At 35.9% G+C, this 14285-nt stretch overlaps 1 protein-coding gene across 1 annotated transcript; it reads left to right on the top strand.

The window, feature by feature from the left end:
• Positions 1 to 9486: 9486 nt before the first annotated feature.
• Positions 9487 to 11359, top strand: LOC133301611 (uncharacterized). The gene is made up of 4 exons (XM_061501257.1): positions 9487 to 9708; positions 9954 to 10567; positions 10729 to 10954; positions 11030 to 11359. Exons 1-4 carry the CDS (start codon positions 9487 to 9489, stop codon positions 11357 to 11359), a joined length of 1392 nt encoding a protein of 463 aa, XP_061357241.1.
• The last annotated feature ends 2926 nt before the right edge of the window (positions 11360 to 14285 follow it).

Below are 14285 nucleotides of genomic sequence, written 5' to 3'. Positions count from 1 at the left end.
TTATCAATTATCAAGACAGTTTGTGGACTAAAGTATTACTTGGCAAATATGGCAGAAAACAAGATCCCAGGAGATGTTTCATAGTTAGACCAAGTGACTCTCCTTTATGGAAGAGCATATGTTCTGCAAGAACTAAACTAGATCCTCATCTGGTATGGTAAGTTGGTAATGGAATCACTACACTCTTTTGGATTGATTGTTGGAGTGGAGGAAACATTAGTCTCTTTGATTTGGCATGTGTTAAACCCCTTAGTTCTGATTTGGATCTTAAGATTTGTGACCTTGTTGAGAATGAAATAGGTGGCTGGAAGTGGGATTATTTGAAGAAATATCTTGATGATAGCACTATTGGGAAGTTGCAAGGAATTCTGCCTCCTTCTCCTTCTGGCCCGAATGACAGACTTTGTTGGATCAGAAATAGCTTATCTAGATCTATGGTTCGTAATGCATATTGCCAGCTGACAGATCCTATTGTGGGGAAGGACAAACTATGGTCTATGATTTGGAAATGGAAAGGGCCATACAGAATTGCAACCTGCTTATGGCTAGCATGCTTGAATAAACTCCCCGTGAGAAGTATTACTGGTTTATGGAGTGGTGGTGTGACTTACTCTCCCAGTTGCTATGAAAATCATGAGACAATTATGCATGTTCTTAGGTATTGCAATAGAGCAAAGTTTGTGTGGGAGAGCTGGTTTGGAGGTGCAATTCCAGATAGTTTCATGACAGCAGATGGACTAGACTGGTTTCGGGCCAATATCTGTAAGTCCTTCTCATCTAGATTTTGGCATTCCTGGTATGAAATTTTCTTTGTCACTTGTTGGCTCTTATGGCGATGGAGAAATCTGTTGGTTCATGATGATACTTTTTCTTGGCCTGAAGATCCAATGAGTAAGATTCTAAACTTTCTAAAAGATATGAAAAAGAGCTGTAGCAGTGAACCCTTTTCTCAGGCACAGAAGGAACCTATTTCTTTTATTGGATGTGGCAATAGTATGCAGAAGGAAGCTGTCAAAATTGTAGTTGATGGAGCTGTTTTATTGAATACCAAAACAGGAGCTTGTGGAGGATTCCTATGTAATTCAAAGGGTGAGTGGATTTCTGGAGCTTGTACAATACCATACCAGCCTTGAAGCTGAGTTATGGGGAATATGTCAGGGGCTTCAGCTTGCAGTGGGTTTGAAAATCCAGGAGGTATGAGTTGGTTGTGATAGCCAAAAGCTTTATTATGTATCAATTCCTCTTCTGAGTCAGATGGCAATTCCTTGTTAGTTAGGAAAATTAGGAACTCTTTACAGTCCTTAGAGTATGCTTCCTTTGAGTATATTCCTAGAGAAAATAACTCTTGTGCTGATGGTTTGGCCATTTTAGGTTTGAAAGGTAGGGGTGGTGAGTTGAATGTATATTCATCTCCCCCTGCAAGTGTTTTTCCATTTTGGAATGATTTTTGTAATTTCTTGCTGATGGAGCATGTTTCTTTTGACATGCATCAGCTTTCAATTTAATTCATCTGGGCTAGGCCCTCCACTTTTACCAAAAAAAAAATAAAAATAAAAAAATAACTGTCACCAGTGAGCAATTATGAAATAAGAACAAGACCTGGACTATCGAAATGATGAAGAAAGAATAGTAAAGACAGATCTTCAACTTCTGGACAAACATGCAATAAAGAATTCATCTTGTAAGTGGATGAAGTCATGAAAACAAACCCTAAACGGTTGCAAACAGAGACAACAAAGGGAGATCGAGGAACATGTTACAATCGTAAAGGAGAACGAGGAACAACATAAATTGTTTGAAGAAACATGGAAAAATTGAATCATAAATAAGAAATAAAATTTGTCAACTCATACCATGTTACATCAAAGAAGAGTAAAGTTGAAAAGAGGGAATGCCCATTTAAGTGAAAGGCGAAAAGTACATAAATGAGTGTGTGACTAAGAAAAAGAATACAAAAGTATATATGAGAAACAAAAGTCAACTTAAGTTAGAACACAACTGACCCACTAACTAGTTAAACTACTTCTATAATAACTCTAATTTGTTAAATGCCTAATTGCATTAGATTAGTTATTTAATCATATATAATCAGATTAATTAAGGAGGGTGTATTGGATTGAGATTTCAAAGGATTTTAATGGATTATTTTTGGACAAAAAATTCCGTTGGTATTCGATTAGGATTTTAATGGATTGAAAAAAAATCATGTGGTATTCGATTAGGATTTTAAAGGATTATTTTAGAATCCGTCCAAATCCGTTAGTATTCAATCAGAATTTTAAACAATGGAATCACAATCTCGTGGTATTCAAAAATCCGATGATTTTAATGGATTTTCTAATGGTGTGGATTTCGTGAGACTTTTTAGTGAAAAATATAAATAGGATGCCTCTCTCACAATCTCACCCCAGCCCCTAGGATTTCTTGAGATTCTTCTATTACAGTGTTTTCTTCTTCTTTTGGCAGGTTGACTGTTCGAAATTGAGTTCCGCCATAGGAGCTTTGTCAAAACTAAAAAAAAAAAAAAATATCTATATATATACATATATTTGAGCGATTTTTATCACAAAACAACTCAAAAATAACAAATCAACGAGATTTTAATATAGTCTATGTCAAAAATAACATATTTTTGAGAAATTCTGGAAGTTTAAAAAATGATTTTTCAAGCTATGGGTTGCGGTTTTTCTTGGCACAAAAGCGTGTGATTTTTGTAATAAAAACAATGTAAAACAGTGAGAAAATAACAAGGAAACTAAAACCCTCAAACCAATTTTTGTTTTACATCAATGAAACAATATCAATTTAAAGAAAGATTGAAACTTTCATAATATTAACCTTATATTTCGTAACAATACATTCATGAACGAAATTCCTTCACTATAGAAAACAATTTCAAACAATTTTTGTGTCAATAGATAACTAAAAGCTTGTTTCTCAAAAGTCCCAAAGCAATTTAAGGTTTCAATGTACCGATTGAAAATTTTTTGAGAAATCTTCTAAACTTTCATGTGATTAAACCCAAAATTTCAGATTCGAAATTTTCTTAGAATATTCAATGAAAATATGAACAGATATATGGTTAAAATATTCCAAAAACCTCAAGATTTTCAAGATCAATTGCAAAAAATTCCAAACGATATTTTATCATGAACTTTAGGTTCTATATGCAAATTTAGAATTATTTTTATAATTAAAAAAATTGAGTCTTATAATCATATATATGCATAGCTTTGATACCAAATGAAGAAGATAATTTTCAACCCATTAGATATGTGAAAAGCTGTTGTTTAGTAATTTTGAATGTTTGTTAAAAATTATATTATGTTTTTCTAATTGAGAAAATTATATTAGGTTTTTCTTTTTTTTATTAATTTCATTGCATTTCTTTATTATTTTTTTTATAGGGAAGATTATACTTACAACCTATTTTTGTTTACAACTTTTTACAACCATATCTTAACCGTTGATTTCCGTAAATCAATGGTTATTATTTTCGCAAATCAAACTCATTAATTAATATTTAATGTGCAATGAATGATAACCGTTGATTGACGAAAATCAACGATTAAGATATGGTTGTAAAATGTTGTAAACAAAAATAGGTTGTATGTATAACCTTTTCCTTTTGTATTGACTCTTGTAATTTTGAATGTTTGTTAAAAATTCATATGATTTTTCAAAATCCTATAAATCCATATTGTCCTTTCAAATCTTATAAATTCTATTAAAATCCTTTAAAATACAATCTTATGAAACCTTGATTGTAAAAAAAGTCTTTAAAGTTTCTCCAATTCTAAGATGTCTTTTAAAATCCGTTGGATTTTTTATCTCAAAAAAGTCTTTTAAAATCTTAATTCAATACACCCCCATAAGTGTGAGACTTAATATAAATGTTATATTAAATATTAATTAATCATATTATAGATAGAATAAGTGAGACACTTAGTTCAATCAGTGTAAGGGTGTATTCATATGAGGAAAGACACCTTGGAAGAGAGCAAAGTGGGCTTAAGTGAGAGCTAGTGGGCCTTAATGGATGGGAATGAGCTTCCGTGTTAAAAAGGCCCTGTCTGAACGCTTCTCACTGGAGAGCTTGCTACAACGAGCGTGCAATATGCTCACTTGCGTTGCTCGTTGGAGCTTGGAGTCCAGCAAGCAGCGCGGGACTGTGAAAACACATATTTTTATCACTCTTTCTCCTCACCAACTCATTTCCGTTATATGCAACCCGAGGGAGGAGCCATTTATTGAGCATTTATGAACCTCAAAAATAACACCTCACAATTCTAAATTAAATATTAAAATATTAAGTGAATAATTAAGTGAAGGATTAGTGAAAAATCCTGAAGATTAGGCCAAAATACAAAGAAATGGCAAAACAGTAATTAGCCAACATGCAACCCTAGGAAGATAAAAATTGAGTAGAAGGTCTCAGATGGTAAAAATAACCTTAGAAATGGATTCAGAATGAAAAGTTGAGTGGATAGATAAGTTTCAGAAAAATCAGAGAATATTGTTTTTACAGGGTCAAAATATCGCAGTATGATTGCACCGTAAAACGTGCCAGTTGAGTTTTGAGCTCTAGGTCTCAAATATGAGTTATAAATGGTCTATAGGACTAGGAAATATGATTTCTGATAAAATTTGATGGAAATAAGTTAGTTTGGGGAAGCGTGCCAACGGCGCGCGCAACAGCTTAAAACAGTGTTTTCTCCTATCGACCGGAAAACTCAGTATTCATCTGATCAAGTATAATTAAAGGAGAATAGTTAATGTTAAAAATTAGAGTTTCTAAATAGGTTGTAAATTTTTGGACGTTTAGTGAAAATTCGGATGAATTTTAAATCGCGTGAGGTGGCGTGGGACCCACCCCCTTAAGTCCACTTAAGCCACATCACCCTCCCTCACCTTTCATCTTCTTCTCCCTCCTCCTTCCTCATGAAATCCGCACATGGCAGCCCCTCACCACCATGTTCACTCAAAATTTTCTTTTCTCCATAACTACACCATTTCTTAACCAAATCAAGTGATTTTTGTGTTGAAATTTGATGGAAACAACCTTCTAAACACATTGGTAGCACTCTTAAGCCTTGAAACCATCTCTTTGGGGAGATCCAAGCCAAAACCAGCTGTGAATTTATGGAGAAAAATGGAGGTTCATGGAGTCATTTGAGCTTGCATTGCTTGGAGGAGTCTTGGGTTAGCATCTAGCCTTGGTTGTGAGTATATTTCTATCCCATTTACATGGTTTGATTATAGTTGATATTCATGAACCCTAAACATTGATTTGTTGATGTGTGATGTTAGAGAGCTCAATTGAGAAAAGTTTGTACATGAAAGTGTCTTAAAATAATGTGTTTTAGCTATAAATGCAATGAAAATTTTAGGTGAAAAATGTGATTTTGTAACTTAGAATATTTTTGGAAGTTTCATGACTTGGATTTTGGAAAATGTTTTGAGATGTTATTGGTGAGTTGTTAGATGATTATATGTTAATATAATGGTGTTGTAAGAGGTGTAGAATGATTAAAATTGAGTGAGAATCCTTTGGACATTCCATGTGTGCAATTCGGCCATAAAGGGTGCATTAGGGAGTTGAGGTTGTTTATGTTGATTGAATGATATATCAAGTGTTAAATGGTATTAAAATGGGTTGTACGGTGGTTGGAAAGTGGTAGAATCAATGAAAAATAATAAATTGTGTTTAGGGTCTCCAAGGAACCTAGAGTGAGTTATTTAGCAAAACGGTGCTTAAAAGACGTAAAACGGAAAAACAACACCTGAATTACCCTCCCTCTTGGCAACCTAAGGATGTGTAATAAAATGAGAGAGAACATTTAGAAAAATAAATTTGAATTTTTGCCTTGTTTGGCTGAACCTTCAAGAAGAAGAGGAGGATTTTGTGGTTTTCGCGTTTTGATAGAAATTGACGTATACTGATGGTTGTACATGGTTGTATAGGTTGCCGTACGTCGATTTGAATCCCGAACTGTGAATTGGTGGATTGCCCTTGGTCCTGGACCAAGTGGATTGAGGTAAGTGATTGGATTATGCATGCGTAATTGAGGATTGGCATGCATTTTGTGAACTTTGAGTAATTGGGAACGTCCTATGTGTAGGCGTTCTGTTGAGTAACAAACTTGGAATCTAAGCTGTTGTAGAGCTAAGTGGAAGAACATTTGAGGTAACCTCTTGGTACTGGGGCTTGTTCCCTTTTTCTGTTCCACCATACCCGTTGAGGGTAATGGTAGGAAGTGTATATGAGTAGTGTAGAACAGCATGAGCATGCATGTAGCATTTATAAGGGTACTTATGTACCGAGTCTCTGGCCAGTAGACAGTGTAGCCTTCGGGCAGTGCGGACTTTCACTGGATAGGTCTCCGAGAGGGAGTTCCAGTTGACCTAGGGTCGTGGTGTGTCATCCGGGTAGGAGCACACTAGGAAGTCTCGAGTATATATGGATGGAAGGGGTACCTTGGTTGTGGTTCTTGGAACACGCCTTGGATTAGACCCGTAGGCTTATATGCCGAGGACGTTGCGTGGTATGGGTAGCTACCATTCCAGCTTCGTCGTATTTTATATCCCGATATTCCCCAGTTTCTTTAAATCCCTTGCTTTATCCCGTTTTGAAAGTGGTTGTTTTATATTGCTTATATGCATCGAAGTGAACCATTGGGCGGAGTTTTCTCCAGAACCTCTGGGTTACTGAGATATATCCGTATATCTCACCCCGTCTTGGGGAATTTATTTCAGGAGCTAGCAGTGGCGTTGGAGCGGTGGGCAAGAAGCCCGTAGGATGACTAGTGGGAGCATCTTTATCATTTTGCATTTTGTTGGCCTTGTGGCCTAGGCTAGACTTAGGGCATGAACATCCCATATGTATGCAGGATGAGTTTCATGTCATATTTGTTCATGTCGTTTTGCCTAAGTCTAGTTGTTTATGTCATTTGAGTTTTATGTTTCAAGTTGTAAATTAAAGCATGGAATTGTAAGTTGTAATTTAAAGTTTAAATTTGTAAGTTGTAATTTGTAAATGTACAAGAGATGCATGATATACAATGATGGAAGGGCTTTAGGCCTATTTTAGGTTTATGATTAATTGTATGTGGAAATTGCATGAAAATGGACTTGATGATTGAAACAAGTTAAGAATTATAAAGTGAGTTATATTGTGTAATAAATATAAACTGAGTTAGGTTGTAAGTGCCCCAAGGCATTGTTGGCCCTTGTGTGTGCCACCCATTCGATTATTAGGTACATTGAGGTACTAGAGAGCTTATGCAAATTTGGGGATTTTAAGAAAAACAAAGGAAACTCTGGCGAATTTTCGGTAGAATTGGCAGATTTTAGACGAACTTCGGGATAGCATATCTCCCTCCACAAAGGTCCGATAGGGACGTGCCATACGCCATTTTAAAGCTTGAGATGTCCCCTACACGGAGTTAAAATATGAGAAAATTATGGTTTTCATACAGCCCTGTAGGAGTCGTTGAACACAGACTTTCCAGAACCCCCTTATGCAGGGGCTGTTTCTGGCAGTTTTTGGGAAATGAATTCCCTCTTCGTTTCTCAGTCAAATTAAGCGTATGATATATCAAATTGAAGGTTGAGGTGTCTCGTTTGTAGCATAAAAATTTGAGAACAATTGGATGAGTGTATTTTCTGCAGAAATTCGTGGAGTGAGAGAGGTTTTGAGCTGTTTTGGGGTTGGTTGGCTGTTTTACTTATCCAACTTCAAACGGCGATAACCGGAGCAAACGAGCTCCGATTAAAGCGTGTGATAGCTTTTTAGAAAGGGAATTAAAAAAATATAACCCGAGAGGAAAGTATAGTTTTTAGCGGTGTTTTCGCAGAAAAATAATTAGTGAACCATGTTCGGAAAGGTAAAAACGTAAAGTTGAGAAATTGGCTAAGTGGGTTTATGGGAACCCCTTAGTAACTTATAATAAGTAAAGTAAGACATAAAAATAGTTTAAATAAGTACTCCGCAAGAGTTTACAGTTACGGTCACATCTTTTTTTTATTACGCTTTTTATAGTTTTAAATGCTCGCGTAATAAACGGAAAAAGTTTACTCGCATTTTTATAAATGAACTGCTGCGATTGTAACTGCGCTTAATATCGTAATTAATGTTAACAATACCGGTGTACAACGGGCTATTACACAAAACCTAGCTTCTTGGTTTCTTCATGGATTCAAGTGGGACCAAAGGCAATGTTGTTTAGTTTGGTTAGGAAAACATAACCCGTAGTTTGGATACCATTGTGGAGGCTTGTGTTGGGAGATTTTGGCTTGAGAGGGCCACAAAATTGAAGCTCTCATTGGAGCTTGGAGCTCAGCATTGTCTCTTGGGGAGTTGGAGTACATACCTTGAGGGATTGTGGGTTGATTTGTGGTAAGAATCCTTAACCCCTATGTGTTTTGAGTTGAAATGCAAAGATAGGGTTTTGTAGTTATGTTGGTAGATTGGACATGTTTTGGCATGTATGGGGCTTAGTGTATTTTGTGAAATATGCTAAGGATGATGTTTAATCGATAGAAATGTACTTAGAAAACCATTTAAGCAACCTTCCTAAAATTATTGGAAAATGACTTGATAAAGTGATGAAAATTCCTAAGTTACTTGAAATGTAGCTTGTTTGCTTTGTAATGGTCATGTTCACGGTGTTTCTAGGATTGAGACAAGTGAGTCATCATTGACAAATCAAGCCTTGGATGAACCAATGGAGTTGGACTTGAATATAGAGTGATGCTTGGTTAGGTAAGTCCTCCACTTGTTGAAGTTTGTTGGATTACCTTATATTACTTGTGAATGTATGTTGATATTCATATGATTGCTATTGATTGCATGGCACCTTTGTGTAGGTGTTGGTTTTAGAAAGTTATTGTTGTGGAATTGATAACACATATTTTGTTACACTTATTTATTACTCTTGGTTGGTATTTTTATGATTTATTTGAATTAAATAAAGGTCTTTTGGGTTAAATCATAATTCTAGATTCTGTTTCTGTTTCTTTAATTTTTCGTTTTTCTGTTTCTATTTTTTTATTCTAATTAGTGAATATTAACAGTAGATTAGATTTTGTTAGGATTTTGATTAGATTAGACTAGACTTTGTTCCCAATCATTCCTAATCTTTTGATTCTGTTAAGATTTTGTTAGATATTGTTAGATTATATTATATTTTGTTAGATTTTTATTAGATAGATTTGATTTTGTTATATTTAGTTTCCTTTTATTTTATTTTTTATTTTTTTTCATTTTATTTATTTTTATTTATTTATTTTATTTTTATTTTTATTTTGCTCTTTCTTTCCTTTCCTTTTTTTTTATTTTTTTTATTTTATTTTTATTTTATTTTTTTTAAATCGTTCAATAGTTTTTATAATTTTATTTTGGTTAATTTCTAATGTAGTTTAAATATAAATAATTTTTTTATGGGTACATTTTTTTTCTAGTAGTACTGTCATTAATTAAAAAAAATGAATAATAGAAGTTTAAGGCAATTGGCTGCACCAGAGGTTAACTATCAGCCTTTTTGCATTCATTATCTTGATCTTGATACTGGTTTTAAACTTAAGTCTGGTCTTATCCATTTGCTTCCCAAGTTTCATTGTCTTGCAGGTGAGGATCCGTATAAGCATTTGAAGGAGTTTCATGTAGTTTACAGCGCAATGAAATCGCATGGAGTTGATGAGGAGCAGGTTAAACTGAGAGCCTTTCCTATTCCCTCGATGGAGGAGCTAAGGATTGGTTGTACTACCTTCAACCTTCATCTATTGAGACTTGGAATGACATGGCCATATTGTTTTTGGAGAAGTTTTTCCCTTCCTCAAGAGCCACTTCAATCAGAAAAGAGATAAGTGGCATAAAACAAGCAAATGGGGAGAACTTGCATGAGTACTGAGAGCGATTTAAAAAACTTTGTGCAAGCTGTCCACATCACCAGATTTCGAAGCAATTGTTGATTGTCTACTTCTATGAGGGATTGCTACATATGGACAGGAACCTGATTGATGCTGCCAGTAGAGGAGTTCTTGTTGATAAAATACCTGATGAAGCTAAGGCGTTGATCTCAAACATGGCTGCAAATGCTCAACAGTTTGGAACGAGAGCCAATAGTAGTGCTGTGTACCAGATGCAAGCGACTCTGACCCAGCCTTCAGCAGTGGCATCAAGTACTGGCAATCAGAGAATTGAAAATAGACTTGATGAACTAGCAATCATGGTGAGACAGTTGGTAGTTACCCAGACAGTCCAGACTTCTGCTCCACAGTCCGGCAATCCATGTGGCATATGCGATGACCCATTTCACCCCACTGATGCTTACCCTTCTTTGCAAGAGGGCCCCATTCCTGCAGACCAGTCAGTCTCTGCAGTTTTTCCTGAGAAACCACAGTTCCAGCAGCAGAATAATCCATTCTCCAACACATACAATCATGACTGGAAGAATCATCCCAACCTTAGATGGAACCAGAATCAGCAATATGTTCTATATCAGCAGAACCAACAGTTCAACCCACAGCAGAGACAGAACTTCCAGCAAGCTGCTCCCCAACAGATGCAACAATAAAATAGTGGTAGTGGTCCTTCCTTGGAGGACTTAATGAAACAGATGGCCACCAACAATCTGGAGTTTCAACAGAGAACAGAATCCACAACCATAATTTGCAGACACAGATTGTGCAATTGGCGACATCAATGAACCAAGCCTAACCTTCCAGCAGCTCCTTTCCATCACAGACAGTTCCAAATCCAAAGGGAACCGGCAATGTTAGTGCCATTTCTTTCCGGTCTGGCAAGCAACTGGAAGAGCCAAACCAAGCTGCTGCTGAGTCATCCAAGGGAGGTGACACTAGTTCCAAGAAGCAGAGCACTGATACATCTGATATCCATATCCCTCTGCCATTCCCTCATAGAGCCACTCAGTCCAAGAAGCAATCAACAAAGGCTCAAGATAAAGAGATACTTGACACCTTTTGAAAAGTTGAGGTGAACATCCCTCTTCTGGATGCAATACAGCAGATTCCGAGATATGCCAAGTTTTTAAAGGAGCTGTGCACCAACAAGAGGAGACTGAAAGGAGATGAGCGAGTTAGCCTAAGTCAGAATGTATCAGCACTCATCCAGCCTATGCCTAAAAAGGGTCAAGATACAGGGACATTTATTATTCCTTGTGTGATTGGCAATTCTGTTTTTCATGATTGCATGCTAGACTTAGGAGCTTCCTTTAATGTTATGCCTGAATCTGTGTATAAGTCTCTTGGTCTTGGTCCTTTGCGTGCTACTAGTATTGTGGTTACATTAGCTAATAGGAGTAGTGTTCGTCCTTCTGGAGTAGTTGAGATATATTAGTTAGGGTGAACAATATGATTTTTCCTGCTGATTTCTATATTTGAGGGATGGAGGGTGAGACCCCTAGTAGTACAATTATACTTGGTAGACCTTTCATGAAAACTGCTAGGACTAAGATAGATGTGCATGCTGGTCTTTCCATGGAATTTGGTGATAGCTTGGTAAATTTTAATATTTTTGATGCCATGAAATTTTCTAGGGTAGAGCATTCTATTTTTTGTATGGATGTAATTGATGAAATGATTGATGATATCTCTATTGACTTAACTGCTGAATATCCAGAATTATCATCATTACTTGATTCTGATCTGTCATGTGGTTGTATCGATAATAGTAATTGTACTGCTTGTGCTGAGATAGCGTTGTGCTATTCCGATTTTTATCATGCATTGAATGCTGATTTGCACAGTGGTTCTGCATTGAACTTGAATTCTGAATCGCCTGTTGAAATCATTGCTGATTCTGTTTCTGAGAATTTGATTCCAGGCATAGATATTAATGTGTTTTCTGCAGAACCTGCACCCGCTAGACTTCTCCCATCCATTGAGCAGCCACCTAAGTTGGAACTGAAGGTTCTGCCTGAACATCTGAAGTATGCATATCTGGAGGAACATGAGCAGTTACCTGTGATAGTGGCCAAGAACATTCTACTCGAGCAGGAGGAAAAGTTTCTGACTTTGCTGAAAGCAAATAAGAAGGCAATTCGATGGACCTTAGCAGATATTATGGGAATCAGCCCTACCATGTGCATGCACCACATTTTGCTTGAGGAAGGTGCAAAACCAGTGAGGCAACCCTAGAGGCACCTTAACCCGCTCATCCTGGAAGTGGTGAAGAAGGAAGTCACGAAGCTTTTACAAGCTGGGATCATTTATCCCATTTCAGATAGGCAGTGGGTTAGCCCGGTTCAAGTGGTTCCCAAGAAGTCTGGAGTAATTGTAGTGGCGAATCAGAAAAATGAACTGGTTCCGGCAAGAGCTCAGAATAGTTTGAGAGTCTGCTTGATGTTGCTTATTCTCCTTAGGGAGTTCAGGGAGTTTTCTTCCCTCTTTTTCTTTTCTTTCTGTTATTTGCATTTTTATTTTTATTTTTCCTTCTTTCTTTTAGTTTTTGATTTTCCTAGGTAGATTTTCCTCTTCTTTCTGGTAATTATTGAGTGATACATGGAGTAGACTTAGATCACAATGTTTGATTGCATGATTCTTAGTTTGTTGGGCTCTGATCTCGATTCTTGGACTGCAATACCTGCTGATTGATTCTGTGCTGTTGATTGCATGATTTGGTTGACCTTTGTGAGGTTTTGAGCCTGTATACATGGCATACATCTTGTGGCCATTCTTTCTTTCTCGTGTGCTTCTGCTCTTGATCTTTGTTCTCTAGAACTTGCCGTGGTTCTTTTTGAAACTGCATTTTTCACTTTCATGCATGAATATTATTGAGGCATTCATTTCTTTCTTTACCCACTTTAGCCAGATAGTCATCCCTTACATTATTATCCTTTGGTGAGCCCCTCTGAGCCTTTACAAGCCTAAGTGAAAAACCAATTAATTCCACACCCTGGAGATTTACTGAGCATTGGTTTTACTGTGATAATGTGTTTAAGTGTGGGGGTGTCCATCTGATTCCTTTATGCTATGTGATTTTACTTTTCAAAAAAAGAAGAAGAGAAAAAGCAAAAATAAAATAAAATAGAAAAAGCAAAAAGAAAAAAATAGAAAAAAAGCAAAAAGAAAAAAAAAAGTGTTTATTTCTATCTTTTCATTATCTTTGTTTTATTTCCTTAATGTAATTTTTAACTTTTGCTCAAATAGATTTCTGGGTGTTTAACATTCTCTTCCATATTTCATCCATACCTTCACCTCAGCCCCATTACAACCTTGCATAAAGCCCTCTTGATTTGTGCATGCATGTGTTGGTAGCAGTGGAGAAGTAGAACTTGAGCAAGCCTATGGTACAATGATTTTCTTGAGTGGATTTGAGTGATACACTTATTACCCGATACACTTGACAGAAAAATATTGAGAGCATCCTGTAAAGAACCATTACATGCAATTGGCATGTACAGTTGAAATTAGTAGGTCTTGTGATTTGAAATTAAGGAATTTCTGTCTGATTGGTTTATCTGTTGAAGACTTGTGATCTTTGTATATTTTCTGTATGCTTGATAATTGTTAGAAGGAATTGGTTGATCTTAGTCTTTGCTTTTTATTTTAGTTTTTGCCCCATAGTGCAAAAAGATAAGTGTGGGGGAATTTGATAACACATATTTTGTTACACTTCTTTATTACTCTTGGTTGGTATTTTTACGATTTATTTGAATTAAATAAAGGTTTTTTGGGTCAGATCATAATTCTAGATTTTGATTGGGTTTAATTGATTTTCGTCAGATTTTTCCAGATATTTAGGCACTTGTTTTAGGCATTTGAGAGAAGTATTATAAGATATTTAGGCACTTGTTTTAATTATTCCGCAGTTAGTTTTCAGTTACGGTCACAACTTTTATTTATTACGTTTTACTATTATTTTAAATGCTCGCGTAATAAAAAGAAAAAAGTTTTCTTACATTTTTATAAATGAATTGCTGTGATTGTAACTACGCTTAATATGATAATCAATGTTAACAATATCGATGTACAACAGGCTGTTACAAGGAGTCTAGCGAGCATATGTAAAACGCTCGCTGAGCAGCTCGCTAAAGCGAGCAACCAGTCTTCAGAAAAATGAGAAATTAGAGTGTGAAACCTTTGGGAATCTCATAGTGGTATCCCTTAGGACTTGTATGATACTTCTAAGCGTATTTTAGTTATTCTACAATATTACCTGGTTATAATTACGGTATTGGTTATTTTAAATATGGTTTTGTTTAAATAGAAATGAACTACATTTTAAAAGGGAAAAGTTTATCCATGTTTTTAATTGAACCAAT

The sequence above is a fragment of the Gastrolobium bilobum genome, unplaced genomic scaffold, assembly GCF_033153095.1.
Source record: "Gastrolobium bilobum isolate Gb01-03AN ecotype WA unplaced genomic scaffold, APGP_CSIRO_Gbil_v1 utg26694, whole genome shotgun sequence".
Taxonomy (NCBI): Eukaryota; Viridiplantae; Streptophyta; class Magnoliopsida; order Fabales; family Fabaceae; genus Gastrolobium; species Gastrolobium bilobum.
The sequence above is the reverse complement of the archived record's forward strand: the minus strand, read 5'-3'. Positions and strand labels throughout refer to the sequence as shown.

Coding starts and splice junctions, on each gene's coding strand:
- LOC133301611 (XM_061501257.1), top strand. CDS start 9,487: ATGAATAATAGAAGTTTAAGGCAATTGGCTGCACCAGAGGTTAACTAT. Junction 9,709..9,953: donor ATGGAGTTGATGAGGAGCAG/GTTAAACTGAGA, acceptor CCACATCACCAG/ATTTCGAAGCAATTGTTGAT. Junction 10,568..10,728: donor CAAGCTGCTCCCCAACAGAT/GCAACAATAAAA, acceptor CTAACCTTCCAG/CAGCTCCTTTCCATCACAGA.